Here is a 15754-nt window from a genome sequence, read left to right on the forward strand (position 1 = left end):
TAGAAGGATCAGTTGCTACTGAGGAGCAAAGAGAGAGAGTCTCTGGAGGTGGAAGGGGAGTGATGGGGAGAGACTTAGAGGGAAGGAGAGCATTTGCAAAGGTGGGTTAGGACTTTCAGCATGTGGCCGTTGGGGGGAAAGGCAGTGGATGGAGGCAGAAGAAAGTGGAAGAGAAGTCGCTGAAGGAGCATGGGACCGGGCGCTGGTAAAGGGCTGGTGGCATAAAGCTGAAGTTTAGGGTGGAGGCTGTTGCTTACTGGGCTGATTTGTAGGTTGGGACTTCACAAGGTCAAGTGTAAGGGAAATAATATGGACAGAAAGTGTTGTAGGTAGATAGGCAATGGTTTAGAGAATTGAACTGAGGAAACAAGGCCTCCGGAATGCATATTGCACCCGTCCTCAAGCAGGAATGGAATTCAGACCAAAGACTATCACTGATTATTGAGATGCAGCCTTTTTATTTTGATTTTCCTAAATATAGAGCACCTAGGTTCATTTAGTCTTAACAGTAAAAGGAAAGCTTTTTTTTTTTGGTAGAGATATCCAGAGAAATTGCCTGTTTTCTTTGGTATTAGCTTGAACATATTTTTTAAAATTTGGTTTCTAAAGAGTATACCAGTGTTCTCAAGTGTGGCCTGTAACCAGCTGCCAGTCCGTGAACTGTTGGTTGCCGCAGTGGGGTGAGGTTCGTAACTGATCGAGAGTGGAAATAAACCGCATCATTAGCCACACTGTTCGTTCGGATGATGACTTTGATGACTTTTGTTGATGGCGAGACTTCTCATTGACAGAAGTGGTGTGTTAGTTTAGAGTCTGGCATGAGCTTCTCATCTCACCAGAGAGCCGCCCTTTGAGTAGTACTGCGGTAAACAGCTGTTAGGCAGGTCTGTGGTTTTCAGCATTCTATGTGCTAGGGTTATTTTTTCAGGTAAACCTGTAGTTGTCATTCAACTCTGATCTTTGTGGGATTTTTCCAAGTTGGTATGTTTCTGTTTGGTGCAATAGCCAAGTAGTAAGGAGGATTCTTTAAACATTCTCAAGTTCGGGGTAAAATTCTTTGCAGTGTTGAGTTCCACTTGCCTTAAGTTAGTTAAACCTAACAAGAGGTGTTAATGTTTCTGTATGTTACTTTTCCCAGTAGTCCCGCTCAGAGTATGAATGGGCAGCTGTTCACCAGAAGACTGGCGTCTAGTTTACAGGGCAGGTACTAAGTAAGAACTTAGAGCCCCGTTAATTTATGCTTGTAATCACAATTCTGTTTCATGGCTTTAGAAATCTAAGGAGTAAGTTGGTGAGTTGATTCATTCTCCCACTTAGCAGGGGAAGAATCTGAAGCTCAAACAAGTGTTTGCTTAAGGTCATTACGTTAAGTCTGTAAGTTGTAAAGCCAGGATCTGTTGCCTGGGGTTCCATCTCAGATTCTCGGGCTTATTCCTGCCTGATTTTTCAGGGAAGGTGGAGGCACAGGGGTAAGTGTGTGCGGCTCTAATGACCTGTGACTGCATCAGCAGGGCCTCCTTTTCAAAGAGCTTTCTTTTAACAGCCACTCTCAGAAGGCAGCGAGGCCCACCCAGATGGGTATTCACCCAGCCATCAGTTTTTCTTCAGTAAACTGTCCAGTCAAGGGGGGCTGTGTTCCTCCATTATTTGTGGACAGCCTTAGTGGAAAAGAGGGTGATGCGATGGCCCTGAAAGAGTTTACTCCTGTTCTCTCGAGTCCTATATTGACAGCTAGGATATTTAGTTTCTGTGTTTGTTTTTGACAGGGAAAGCTTATTTTATGACTCTGGATACTAAAACAGGGGTTTCCCTATCTGATGCTAACACAGGATACCCTATATAAATAGAATTGTCTTCTAGCTATGAAAATAATCAAAGCTAATATAGCAGCCTCCCTCGGTGGGACTGATGATGGAGTTATACTCCAAACTACCCTTCAGTCAGCTGTGAGTGAGTGGAGAGGGCTGGAAAATAGGGTAGCAGTTCAGGAACATTTGGGGAGTCACCCATAAGGAGACTCAAAACGTGGATTGATGGGGGAAATGACGAAATGTTTTCTGCATCTCCTGTACTCCAGCCATTAACTCGGGAACTGGAGATTCTAGTTTTATTTTTACTTCTTTTGAATAATGAAAAGGTATCCTAACCACATTCTTACCGTACTGTAACATTCTGCATCACAGTGAAACAGCTAGAGTTGTTACCAAATGAGATCCAAAGACTCAGAGACTACTTGGAAAAACAGACACTGATTTTCTCAAACGGCTGTACTGTTACAAGGACGGAAGAAAACCCTGGGAAGGTAACAGGTGCCAGGCCTTTTACAGAGACCGCTGACTGGGCACACGCGGTGCCTGTCGTCAGGGAGCCGGTTTCCACTTGTGCTCACGGAGAGCGGTGCGCAGGGCGTTGTACCTGTGACACAGGTCGGTGTTTTCAGTTTCCATCCTCCATTGTGGAAACATCTTTGGTACTTTTAAGGCATTCTTTCTCTATCCTTTAAAAGCATGGCCGCCAGTCCCTGCTTTTTATAAATGTAAAGAATCTCCTGCCTGCCTTTAATGTTCCTGAAGTTGCAAAATAGGTGTTTCCCTTCAAATGTATTTATAATGCTAACTGTGCTCGTCCAGACTGTATTGATTCCTGTTCATGTAACAGGAATTTACGGAGCACCGCTCCCGTGTGCGGGAATCGCCAATGCTCCCCTCAGACGCGTGCGTGCCCTCCCCACAGAGCCGGTCGTGTGTTAGCGAAGTCTGGTGTTCACGTTGTCTTAAAAGTTCCCTGTGAGTTGAAAGGTAACAGCCTTCATTTATGGAATGACACTGAGTTTTATTTGGACGGAGGACATGCTTGTTGTCCTGAGTCTCCCACTAGGGGTAACGGCTGTGTCTCATTTTCCTTACCCATTTGGGAATCTGAATTAGACACTGTTCAGATGTACGTTTCTTCTTCCAGGTTTTACCAGAAACTAATCTTAATCTCTTGTTTTATCACAGTTCTAAAAGTGCCGGAGGTTGGGCGAGGTAGAGATCGACCGTGGCCTCTGTCGGCCAGATTTGGCCATTATAGCTTTTTGCAGTGTGTTACTCTTTTTGAGAATTTCTCTGGCTAAATCCGAACTTTCTGTGCCCGCAACCTAGCTGCAGTTAACTCCACTCTGCTCTGCTGCGTGAGAACTTAACGCAGCCCGGCAGGGAGAGGGTGCTCTGGAGCCCCCGCAGAGTCCGTGAGGGTAGAGTGCGGCCAGAGGTGGGGCTCGGGAGAGTTGTTCTTCCTTTGAGGTGACTCCTTGCAGGGTCAGGGGTCCTGTCCGGAAAGCTGCCTGGCTCTCCCTCAGTTCATTCTGCATGGGCTGGGTGCAGAGGCTGCCCCTCCCTCAGCCAGGTTCGGGAATGTTCCGTGTGATCTACAGGACCGAAAACATCAGATTGTACCCGCTTAGAGCGGTGAGACTCGCCACATTTTCTTAGTCTTGAAGCAACTATTTATCTGGAGCCTTTTGTAGGGAAATGAATGGCTTTGATAAGTCATATCACAATCTGTTTCAAATGATGTCCTTTTTAATTCTTTACTAGAAAACTGTATCAAAGGTGCTTTCTGAAGAAAAACGCTCTCTGCCTAGTTTACTGTAACCGGCCCTGGCTGTGCCGTGATACGGAAACCCGTGGCTCTCATGGTGCTAAGCCCTTTGTGATCATTTGCCGACCGCTGTCCCAAGGTGCAGGTTAAGAACCTGGAGGAGTAGAATGGCCGGGTAAAACTAGAGTTATTGCCTCTTGTGTTTAGAGATTGCCAGTATATCAACTCCTTTCCATAATTTGTGGTTCTCGCCAAGAGAAAAGAGGTGACCCAAGACAGGTAGGTAGGAGGGGCTCGGTCAGTCCTTTGGGCGGGTTCTTTTCATTGCCCGGGCGTGTCGTAGTGCATGTCTGATAGCCTGATTTTAGGGACAGATTCGGGCTTTAAAAATACCAACAACACATTGTGGTTTTCGCCCAGTTAGTACTGATTATAGACAAGTATTTTTTTACTGTTTTACAAATGTTAAATTTCAGAGTGGAATTTTAAAGTTAACAGGGAGAAACAAGTGTTTCAGAGCTATCCCTGGTCTCACTGGCAACATGCCTGCCGAGTGGGCAGAGCGCGGGTGCGGCTGGCTGCCCGCTGTCCTCCCGGCCTCCGGAGGGAGCTCAGGGGAGGGTGGCGTGCCGGAGGTGCAGCCGTGACGTCTGACACCTGGCACACGTGGCAGTGACCTCTCGGTTTGGTTTTTGTTCGTCGTCGTTCTCGTTACTGGTCTGTGTTTCTTTTTCTCTTTTACTGAGTTTGCTTTCCTCCTCACTGCTTTCGATGCCATCTCCCTTTGCCACCGCCCGTCTCCCTGCCGTGACTCTCCTGTCCTGGCTTCTGTGCAGCCAGTTCCCTCTTCCTCTGGCGGCTGCCGCGTCTGAGCTCGCGGAGGGCGTCTGTCACGCTGTGTGTGTGGAGCCGGGGCCTTCCTGCTGTCGCACAAAACGGGACTTGGCGTGGCCTGCGGGCCGCTATAGACAGTTTATTTCTCTCTCTGCTCACTGGTTAGAAGGACACTGTCAAGGTATTTTTTCATAATTTTTCAAATCATTTTCCTCCCTGTTTACAATAACCCATTAAAAACTCAGAACTTCTTCCCCTTCCAAAGGTCCTCTCCATCACACGTTCACACGGGTTTGTTGTGGATTTGCACCTGTATGTTGGGCTGGTGCCATTTGAGTTTTTGTCATTGAAAGCACGTGTAAAAAGTTGGGGTTCTGTGGGGGTTGTGGGTGGACTGAAGGGGAAAGGGTAATGAATCAAGTGGGCGGCTCAGCAAACAGGGAAGAAACAAAAAGTCAAATTTGTTCCCCTTAACCTTGACAGTGTCCCTTTAAATATTTCTCCAGTACCCACCCTGGGCGCCAGTTTCTGAGCCTGAGTACTGCGTGTTTTTCAGTGTGAACTTCTATGTGACTGTCACCCTAGCTGCAAAGATTAAAGCTTGTTTGAAGCGAGCCATCCAGTCGATGCTGGAAGAGCTGTAATCTGTACCATGTGCACCCCCGTGTATTGGCACACTCTGCCCTCCTGGAGAGGCGTGGGTGATGCCGTCCCTCTTGCTGCTGTCACATGCCCTTGCCGGGCATTTCAGAAGCCACATGTAGGAATACCATCTCTTCGTACTCCAGGAAGAGCAGCCGTGCGCATGGCACCCCTGATCTGTTAAGATCTCGTAACTGTAGCCCTGGTCAGGTGGCTCAGTTGGTTGGAGTGTTGTCCTGTGCACCAAAAGGTTGTGGGTTTGATCCCCAGTGGGAGCGTGTACCGGAAGCAACCTATCGATGTTTCTCTCTTTCTCTTTTGTAAGAGAGAGATCTTTCTCTCTTTCTTTTTCTTTCCTCTCTCTCTCAAAAAAAAAATCAAACATATCCTTGGATTTTTAAAGGTACACCAAATTTAGAGTTTCCAGAACCATCTTGTAGCATCATTGCAGGGATGACACCAAGCAAAACTTCAGCATTGCTTTGAGCATCGTGAGCATCACATCCATGAGGAAAAGTAGCTGATGAGCAAGTAAATGACCTTCCCAACAGGATGGTCTCTTTCATTAGCTCTGACAGCTGTGTAGTCAGAACAGGCAGCGATGTCACCAAGAGCGCCTTTCTTTGGCCGTGGAGTTGGATAGGTGGTCATGTGTGTTTGCTCCCTGAGTCCTAGGCACCGACCACCCCAATGCATAAATGGCACCAAGCATCCAAAGCCTGATTCTCTGCCTTATTTCTCTACATAAGTCAGAAGGTTCTTTGTGGGTTTTATTTCTGAGGCTAAGGAGGAATCTCTAATTCATAAAGATTTCCTGATCTCTCCTATTTGTGTGATCTTTTAGAACCTGATGCTTTAAAATACACGTTTGACTGAATCAGTTGTGGTAGCCATCGTATTTACAGTTTTAAAGGACAGGTGCAGTCCCTCCCCCTTTCTGTTTTTGGTGTACATTGTACTTCCTGCTGCATTCTTTTTGCCACCCCAGGGCTCATACAGTGTCACTGGTGTGATTTTCAGTGAAGGGACAGAGGCTTGTGCGTCAAAAGCGTCTGTTTAATTGGGAAGGACAAAAACTAAGAGGCAGAGTCTTACTGTGACAATCTTGTCCATAACCAGTTGCCTCTGCTCGGAAAGGATCACGTCTCCTTGGCCTTGGTGTTTATAAGAACTTCAGTGTTTTGTTTTCTAGTTGCCAGTTTTAGGTTGACTGTAAAGTGAAATTCATATTTTAAGTCTCATTTCCCAGTTGATACCCAGCTTATGGCAAGAGATGCTTGCGTTAGACATGCTTCTTCCTCCCTGCACTGCCGTCATGAATTGCTTTGGGGCTGAATTGAGCAGCGGCAGAGGGATTCGTGTGGGCTGACGGTGTCAGTGTAGGCAGGCAGGGCACAGGGGGGTGGGAGCATGATGGTCTTTGCAGCTCGACGCCCTGCTCCACAGTCTGTCCTCCTCCTCCACGATGGTGAGCAGGCCTGTACCTCAGTCACTCACAATCCGAGCTTGGAAGTTCAACTCTGAACATAACTGGTGCCTTAGAACATCATCACTCTGCAAATTAACAGCTTATTAATAACCGTGAATTTGACTTCTGTGTTCCCTGCTCCTATCTTAAATTCCGCCATCTTTGAGGGGAAGCAGGTACTTCAGGCTTCTTGTCTGTCCGTCTTGCCCTTTTTCTGGAAGGTCCTCAGGTGTTTTGACGGTTTTTGTTCTCTGGGACTGTTCTAGCTGTCATGTGCATGTCCGCCCAGCCTTCTCAGTGCACAGCAACTCCACCTAACCCCAGCCAGCATCGGAGTGAGCCCGGGGGCCGTTCACAGAGGTGTAGTCCGGCTCGGAGTGCAGAATCGGGCGAAGAGGAAAATAACAGTGCCAGGAACGTGTCATTTAGTGGGACTGACCCCTTCATAGAAAAGAAAGTTTGAATCACTGTCCTCAAAGGTTTTCCTATGAGATACATGTGTTGACCTTTTAATCTATACAGCATTTGTGTGTTTGTGGATGGTTATGTTTAGTCTCATAAGGACCAACTCTGCTATACTTGGGCTTTTCAGGTTCCTAAAGAGAAAGATGAAATGGTAGAGCAGGAGTTTAACCGACTGCTAGAAGCTACATCGTACCTTAGTCACCAGCTAGACTTCAATGTCCTCAATAACAAGCCCGTGTCCCTCGGCCAGGCGCTGGAAGTGGTCATTCAGTGAGTACTCTGACACTGTTGTCTAGCGAGTTCCATTCAGAAATTTGCTTTGTTTTAAGTTTTCCATCAAGTCTCATTTGAGCTAATTTTCGCTTATTCTTATGTGAAATCGTTAAATCTGACAGTAAAACCATTTAAAATAATTGTGATACATAAGGCCCTTCTCAATACTGAAATTCACTTTTATGGCATTAAACTGTATTTAACAGCCTAGAAAATAATTTGCCACCTGCCAACTTTCTTATTCCAAAGTATTAGAAATTTCAGTGGGCCTTGATACTCCTTTGATACTCTTAAATGTTTTTGATGGATACCAGTCTACATGGCAAAGCTGGCTGTGTGACCAGGGCATACCGATTGTCTCCCTTAGGTTACAAGAAAAGCACGTCAAAGATGAGCAGATTGAACACTGGAAGAAGATAGTGAAAACTCAGGAGGAATTGAAAGAGCTTCTTAATAAGGTGAAATTCTATTTATTTTCTTATAGCTAACAGTACATAGGGGGAAAAAAGCCTTCAGGGATGTCCAGCCTTTGGCATCTCTGGGCCACACTGGAAGAAGAAGAGTTGTCTTGGGCCACACATTAAATACACAAACACTAATGAAAACTGATGAACAAAAAAAAAGTCTTAAGTAAATTTATGATTTTTGTATCGGGTCACATTCATAGCCATCCTGGGCTGCATGTTGGACACCCCTTCTTAATTTAGAAATTTAAAAAGCCCCAGGACTCTTTACTCTTAAGAAAAAATGACTATTCAGAGGCACTGTTTCAGCCCTGACTGGTGTGGCTCAGTGGATTGGGTGTCATCCCACAAACTGAAAGGTCGCAGGTTCGATTCCCAGTCAGGGCACTGAGTTGTGTATGCCTGAGTTGTGTATGCCAGGTTTCCATTGGGGGCGTGCGAGAGGCAGCTGATGGATGTTTCTCTCGCACATCAATGTTTCTCTCCCTCTCTTTCTCCTTCCCTCCCCTCTGTCTAAAAATAAAAATAAAATCTTAAAAGATAAAAGGTACTGTTCATCCGTCAGTCTTCAGTGTGGCATTACTGGTAAACTGTGTCAGGTTCCCTTTGGCTATTGCAAAGCTGACCCAGTGACCTCTGCTGAATTCTGGGACGAGAGGGAAACCATCTGTCCAGGGGTCAAGCTCCCCCTGATCAGGACAACAGTTGGCAACCAGGACAACAATTCATTGCCCTGATTATTTCACTTGTGGCAAATGTTGTATCTGTTGAAGGCTTTTTACCGCCACCGTCCAGAGCCCTGGCACCAGACTAGGACACTGTTTGTTTCTCCTCATCCTGTCAGCTGCAAATACCACACCAGGCCAGGGAGGAAATATGAAGTGGGACAGCCCCCGTGGGGGTTGTCACGCAAAATCTGGGTGCATCTTGTGACCGGGCTCTTGCCTCGCTCACTGTGTCTCATTTCTTCATATCGCCGAACGAAGAGGCCTCTAGCGCTCCTCCGTCGTGATCGCATGGGACGGGATGGAAGGAGTGGCTGGGGATCGGCAGGGCGGCAGGGGCCCTGTCTCGCGCTTTACCCACCACCCAGTCCTCTGTGGTGCCGCCGGACACCTGCGGCTCGCCTTGGGAATGGCGCCTTAGGGGCTTTGTGTGCTGACTTGACCTTTCACGTATTGAAAAAACAAATCACGGTGGTTTGTTTTCCCTGGAAATTAAATAATCTGTACATGTGTATATAATTTTTTTTATTAACGGGACACTTTTAGTTCTCCCATTTGTTTTGGAACACAGAACCAATCTTATCTGCTTGTGATGCGATATATCTGTATTGAATCATGTAGGATTTTTCCCTATTCTAAAACGTGATGTAGGAGAGGTATGTAGGAATTCCAAGGACATGTTCTGGTTCAATATAATAGTGCTCTAGGCGAGGAGCCAAAGCGCGGGATTTAGAGATGAATTATGTCACTGTCTGGAGTGGTAAATCTGTGTTTTTACCTTTTAGATGGTAAATTTGAAAGAGAAAATTAAAGAACTCCATCAGCAATACAAAGAAGCGTCTGAAGTCAAGCCGCCCAGAGATATCACTGCTGAGTTCTTAGTGAAAAGCAAACACAGGGATCTGACCGCCCTGTGCAAGGTGTGGTATGCGTGCCTACGTGCCTGGGTGGTCTTCCTGGGAATCCCGACAGTCAGACCTGAGAAACTCTGGGAAGGAGAGCCCCGCTAGCCAGTCACAGGCGCCTGTAGTACGAAGAAAACAGTTTGATACACAGGAGCCATGGGGTTAGCTTGGTTTGAGATATACTTATTCCTACTTCATCTTTATAATCTCATCCTTTAGCTTACTTATATCTCATTTTAGCCTTTGGCATAGTTCATCGCTGACAGTTTAGCATAATGATTATGAGCGTGGCCTCAGGTCATCTGGAGTCACACTGTCTGGCTGAAATCCGTAACCTAGGATCGCCTAGCCACGTGACCTCGGGCTCCCTGACGCCTCATCTGTGACAGGGTGTTAATGCTAACTCCCCCATAGGGGGTCCAAAGTGCTCATTCCATCTGGGGACACGGTGCATGCACAGGAAGCGGTAGTCACTACGCCTCCCACCCCAGTCTTAATTCCAGGCTCAGTTACAGCTTGTCTCCAGAAACACCCATCTCCGAGCCCTGACCCAGCCTTAAGTAGATGTGACCTGGGCAGAGATGTGGTCCGGCCCTTACATTTTGTGGAGTAAATAACTAGGTGGATCTCTGATGTGTCCAGATCAACTGGTTCTCTTAATTTTATCAGGAATATGATGAGTTAGCTGAAACACAAGGAAAGCTAGAAGAAAAACTTCAGGAATTGGAAGCCAATCCCCCAAGGTAAGAAGAGCAGACAGATGTTCAGAGAGCCAGCTTTTACTGTTCTTTCTGTTCAATTATAAAGAACCATGGTTTTCCTCATGGTCAGTGAGTGGATTGCAGATTATTTAATGAATGGAAGGTATTTGTGTGCGTGGACTGCAGTTTACCCTTGAAAACACAGGTTTGAACTGCTCACTCGAGTGCACTTATATGTGGATTTTTGCAGTAAACTTATTGGACCTTTTTTTTTTTTGAGATTTCAACAATTTGAAAAAATGTGCAGACAACCATGTAGCCTAGAAATCTAGAAAAAATGTGTCATGAGTGCATAAAATATATGTACATATTTTCCTTATAATTTTCTTTTCTCTAGCTTACTTTATTGTAAGAATATAGTGTATAATACATATAACATACAAATATGTGTTCATTGTTTATTTATCTTACTGGTGAGGCTCCCTGTCAGCAGTAAGCCATTGGTAGTTAGGTTTCGGGGTCGTCGAAAGCTAACCCAGACATTCGGGGCAGAGCAGTGTGGGTGCCCTTTACCCCGAGTTGTTCAGTGGTCACCTGTGCTGCTCCTGAGTGCTCCCAGATCCTCCCCTGCTCTTTCATTTCAGTGTGTGCGGGTGTCCTAGAGCCTCCAATATACTGTTTTTAAGAGTGCATTTCTCCATACAATCTGCTATTTGAATGAAAGTGTAGTGAATGAAAATTGTCATCTTTGCGTGGCCTAGAAGGCGGTGTTGCTTCAAATTCCCCTAATTCTGGGGAGTAGGAAAGCATGACACTCTTATTTCCTTTGGGTTTTGACAGTGAACACTTATGTGCTGATACTGCACTCCATACTGCTTCTGGCCTCCAGGTACATCTGCTCTGTTCTGTAGTCAGGAGTGCCCATGCTTTCTTCTTCTTCTTTTTTTTTTTTTTTTTTTTAAGATTTATTTATTTTTAAAGAGAGGGGAAGGGAAGGAGAAAGAGGGAGAGAAACATAAATGTTTGGTTGCTTCTCAAGCGCCCCGTACAAGGCACCTGGCCCACAACCCAGGCATGTGCCCTCACTGGGAATTGAACCAGTGATCCTTTGGTTTGCAGGCCCGTGCTCAATCCACTGGGCCACACCAACCAGGGTCCATGCTTTCTTTATAAAATAACTTTTTAAAGTATGAATATACTTTCATAATGCAAAGTAACCATATAAAAAAGTCTTTTTTTCCAGACAAATGAGGCCTGATTGTAATTTGCTTTATGTAGTGAACTTGGCAGTGCCCTAGGCACATTACTAAAAGGGTTAATAAACCAGATCAGGTTCTACTTTTTGACTTAGAACTTCATGTAAGGAACAGTCCCAGGTGTAGATGGTCACACACTCATGATGTCACTCACATCAGCCCGTTGAGCATAATAGCAAAGTCCTTTAATAACCTTGTACTCCTTGTTCTCATTTTGCAGTGACGTGTATCTTTCGTCAAGAGACCGACAAATACTTGATTGGCATTTTGCAAATCTTGAGTTTGCTAATGCCACACCTCTCTCTACACTCTCCCTTAAACATTGGGATCAGGTAACAATTTGTTATCATTTATTTGTTGTATGCCTTGGAAAGGGCTCTTAAGAGAAACTTAGTTTGTACATGTGCTTTTAAACAGCTTTATTAAGAAAGATAATTTGCATGCAATAAAGCCTACCCATTTTAAGTGAACAGTTTAGCTTTGCCAAACTACATAGTCACGAACCACCACGACAGTCCAGAAGAGAACATTTTCACCATCCTTAAAGGTTCTCTCTTGCCCTTCTGAGGTTCATCATTGCTGTGTGTGTCAGCATTTTGTTCCTTTTTATTGTGTACTCCCCCATTATATGTCCATTACATGGACACGTCACAGATGGGCCCTTCACTGGCATGTGTGGTCGTTTCCACGTTGGGCTGTGAGTGACTGAAGCTGGTATGAGCGGGAAGCTGGTCCATGTCTTTCTCTTGGATAAATATCTAGGAGTCAAATTGCTGAATCTTATGGAAAGTAGATTTTTATAAAGCTTTATAAGAAACTTATAAACTTTTTCAAATTGCATTCCCGCCCGCCAGCAATGCTGAAGTTCCGGTTGCTCCACATCCTCGCCCTCAGCACTTAGTGCTGCCAGTTTTTACCGCTCTAGCCATCCCGATACTTCCTCGTGGTTTTCATTTGCATTTCCCTGGTGACCTGATGTGAAGCATGTTCGATGTACTTACCATTCATATGTCAATTCTTTGATGAAAAGTCTTTTCCTGTCTTTTGCCCGTTTAAAAAATCTGGTTGTCCCCTTGTTAAATTGTGAGAGTTCATTATGTTCTTTAAATTTGGATCCAACATGTTTATCAGATTTATGTTTTACACATAGTTTCTACCAGATTACAACTTACCTTTTTTTATTTTCTAAATGGCATCTTTCAAAGAGCAAAAGTTTTCAATTTTATGAAGTCCTATTTTATTAACTTTCAGGCTTTGTGGTTTTTTGTAAAATCCTGACATTTTTTTTTGCAAATCTTTGCAAAGATTTTTCTCCAGTTTTTTTCATGAAGCTTTATGGACTTTGCTCTTATATTAGATCTGTGATCCATTTCGAGTTAATTTTTGTGTATAATTAGAGGTGAGTGTAGGATTCATACTTTCCTATATGGTTATTTAATTAATTGTTCTAACACAGTCCTTTTTCTTCATTTGTTTTGGCGCCTTTGTTGAAAATCAGTGAACATGTGTGAGTCTGTTTACAATTACTTTTTCCTGTTTATCCATATTACACTATGACACTGTTGATTATTGTTGCTTTGTAGTATGTCTTGAAGTATGCTTTGTAGTATGCCCTTCATGTTGTCTTCTTACCCTCGAACGTGATGCGGTCTTGTGCCACATCACTAAGTGTGGTGGGGGCGGCTCACCCTCCAGCTGGTGAGAAGTCGTGGGGCTTCTCAAATCATTGAATGGACCAGTCTCTAAATCTCGGACTTCGGCCAGAATCAAGACTGACTGTATATAAGTAAATACTACATTTTTACTTATATATTTTTGTTTTACATTTTCCTAATAAGATTATTTTGACTCTCAATCTTTAGATTATACCTTGGTGTTCTTTAGTATTTGAATTACATTGAGGATTGAACTTGTTAGTTCCCAGTTTCTTTGTGGTTTTGCAGTAAATACTAAATTAGACCCTTCCAAGTAACTGGTTTGTCATTTGGAGTTGCAGTCTGTGTCCATTTGCTGCTGTGTTGCATTTTTCAACGTGGGTGGTTTGAACTGGTCGCCCGGGGAGCGGGCCTGTCAGTCACTGAGGAGCAGTGAGGCTTCTGCTGCTGGCCCGTGTTTTTATCTCAGTCCTAACACGTGCGGTACATTGTCTCCAGGAATTTCTTAAAATTGGAAATACTGTGTAGCCTCAAAAGTTTCTCTATATAAAAGAATTTTCAGTAAATTCAAAGAAATAAGATCATTTGGGCCCTGACCAGCGTGGCTCAGTGGGTTGGGCATTGTCCTGCAGAGCGGGAAGGTCCCTGATTAGATTCCCGGTCAGGGCACAGGCCTGGGTTGCGGGCCAGGTCCCCAGATGGTGGCGCACGAGAGGCAGCTGATTGGTGTTTCTCTTCCCATTTTTCTCCCTCCCTCCCCCTCTTTCTGAAAGTAAGTAAGTAAATAAAATTTTTTAAAAAGTCAGGGAATTCTTTAAGGCCAAATCTTGACTTTACTATATTAACTGTCTTGGGCCAATTTTTATAATTCTAGATTGCCTTCTCTACTTCAGCCGTCTCTAGTTTTGGAGTCTTCCTCAACTTTAAGACCTGTAAGCTTAAGGAATAAAAACTGATTTTGCTGTTAGGTAAAAGAAGATGCAATCAGGATAGCGATTCTGATATCCCACCAAGTCTGTAATGCATTCAAAAACCAAACAAAAGTTAGATCTCTGATTGTATGGATTTACTGAATCAGCTTCCTTCCCTCTCCACCACTCATGGATAGTCTGGACCTGGTGATAAAAACTCTACCTAAGAGAAAAAGAAACTGCCCTGATTTCACTGCCCAAAGATAGCCATTGTGGACATTCTGACATTTTTTTCCTTTTCCCTTCAGTTTTCTGGGGCATCTGAGGCTGAATATGGAGTGATTGTTCTTTAATTTCTTTCTACCTTAGCGTATTGACAGTTTCCACCAACTGGTGCATTTAGTGTTATTTTACGGAACTCAGTATAAAGGGCATAAGTTAGACTAAGAAAATGTGAAAATAGGTCCTTCTCTCTCCTGTGTAGGACGATGACTTTGAGTTTACTGGCAGCCACCTGACGGTGAGGAATGGCTACTCCTGCGTGCCCGTGGCCTTAGCAGAAGGCCTGGACATCAAACTGAACACAGCAGTCCGGCAGGTTCGCTACACGGCGTCAGGTATGTCGCTGCGTTGCTGGGGAGAGCAATCTTGAACTCTGAAACACAGTACTGATCTTTCATTGGGTTTGACCTGTAGAAAAGGTGTTAGGTCATTTCCTGATAGAATGTCTTATAAACTACAACTCTGAATGTAAAAATTTGCATTTACAAAAGGGTTGAGACCATAGAATATTTGGAAGTTCCAGCTCCGTCACTGTGTAAGCCAGAAAAGAGAGGTAGTTTTAATTTCCAACTTGTGCATGGACTTAAATCCCAGAGTCTGGGCCCCAAAGCGTCTGGTGGGTCTCCCCGTTATTCCACCACCTTGCCTCTTGGCCTTCGGATCCGTGCTGGCATTTCTCACTCAGATGGACCAACGGCCCAGGCCACTTTCTGGCCCCGAGTGCAGTCCTGCTAGTAAGCTGACTTCAGACTGCCCCGTTCCTGGGGCGGGAGGCTCAGTGCTCACTGCTGCTGGTTTCAGGCCCACTTAATACGGAGTGCAGAGAGCCTGTTGTCCCGCCCACCTTGGAATAAATGACCCCGACCTCCTTGTGGTGAGTGGCCACTCCTCTCCCTGAGGGCCCTCAAGATAAGTGCAGATGCGGCCACCGCTCTTGCCCTGCATGGCCCCTGTCCTAGAGTGTCCAAAATCACCACAAGTATTTTTTTAAAACCACTGAAACAGATTTCCACTTAAATTCCCTTCAGAGGCAGCTTTTAACCGATGGTGGTGAGAAGATCCGCAGCCTTGAACTAGCCCTTTGTGTGCTGGTGACGGGCAGTGAGAGCAGCTTTGGGGGCCTTCTCTCTGGGTCCGTGAGCACGGAAAATGGACGTGTACTGAGATCCCGTGCTTATCTGAACTATTTGTGTGCACAGATAGGCACTCACTGAAGAAAAAATCCAGCACAAATGAGGACGCATAACATTACTGCTTGCAGTGCCTCTTCTGTGGTCAGCTGTGAGCTCATGAACTCTCAGGAACAGCAGTCCCCGTGGCTCGGAGCCGCAGCCTCAGGTCTGTGCTGCAGGCTTCCGGGGTCGTCGTCGCCTGGTCCTCCAGAGAGTGGGCACCCGCCCGCAGCGGAGGAGGTGCTGGTTCTACTGGGACAGACATTTTACTCTGAAGTTTGGTCTGAATTTACTTAGCTGTGATAAATGATCAGGCCCTTTTAGTCGTCCAGAAGGTCACCAGAAAGGTAAAGTAGTACTTTGGTGAAGATAAGGATGGAGGTTGACTATTAGGTTGTGAATCCTGGCACTTATGACCT

General features: G+C 45.1%; 1 protein-coding gene across 2 annotated transcripts in view; it reads left to right on the plus strand.

Moving 5' to 3' along the window:
• Positions 1–15754, plus strand: part of KDM1A (lysine demethylase 1A) — a 50780-nt gene that overhangs the window by 29683 nt on the left and 5343 nt on the right. For both annotated transcript variants that reach the window (XM_045859523.1, XM_045859524.1), the window contains 6 exons: positions 7119–7261; positions 7632–7722; positions 9239–9373; positions 10028–10101; positions 11536–11647; positions 14366–14498. In XM_045859523.1, coding sequence (XP_045715479.1) covers positions 7119–7261; positions 7632–7722; positions 9239–9373; positions 10028–10101; positions 11536–11647; positions 14366–14498 — 688 coding nt within the window. The remainder of the gene's footprint in view (positions 1–7118; positions 7262–7631; positions 7723–9238; positions 9374–10027; positions 10102–11535; positions 11648–14365; positions 14499–15754) is intronic.

Source organism: Phyllostomus hastatus, unplaced genomic scaffold (assembly GCF_019186645.2).
Source record: "Phyllostomus hastatus isolate PE091 unplaced genomic scaffold, TTU_PhHast_1.1 phas_scaffold_182, whole genome shotgun sequence".
Lineage (NCBI taxonomy): Eukaryota > Metazoa > Chordata > Mammalia > Chiroptera > Phyllostomidae > Phyllostomus > Phyllostomus hastatus.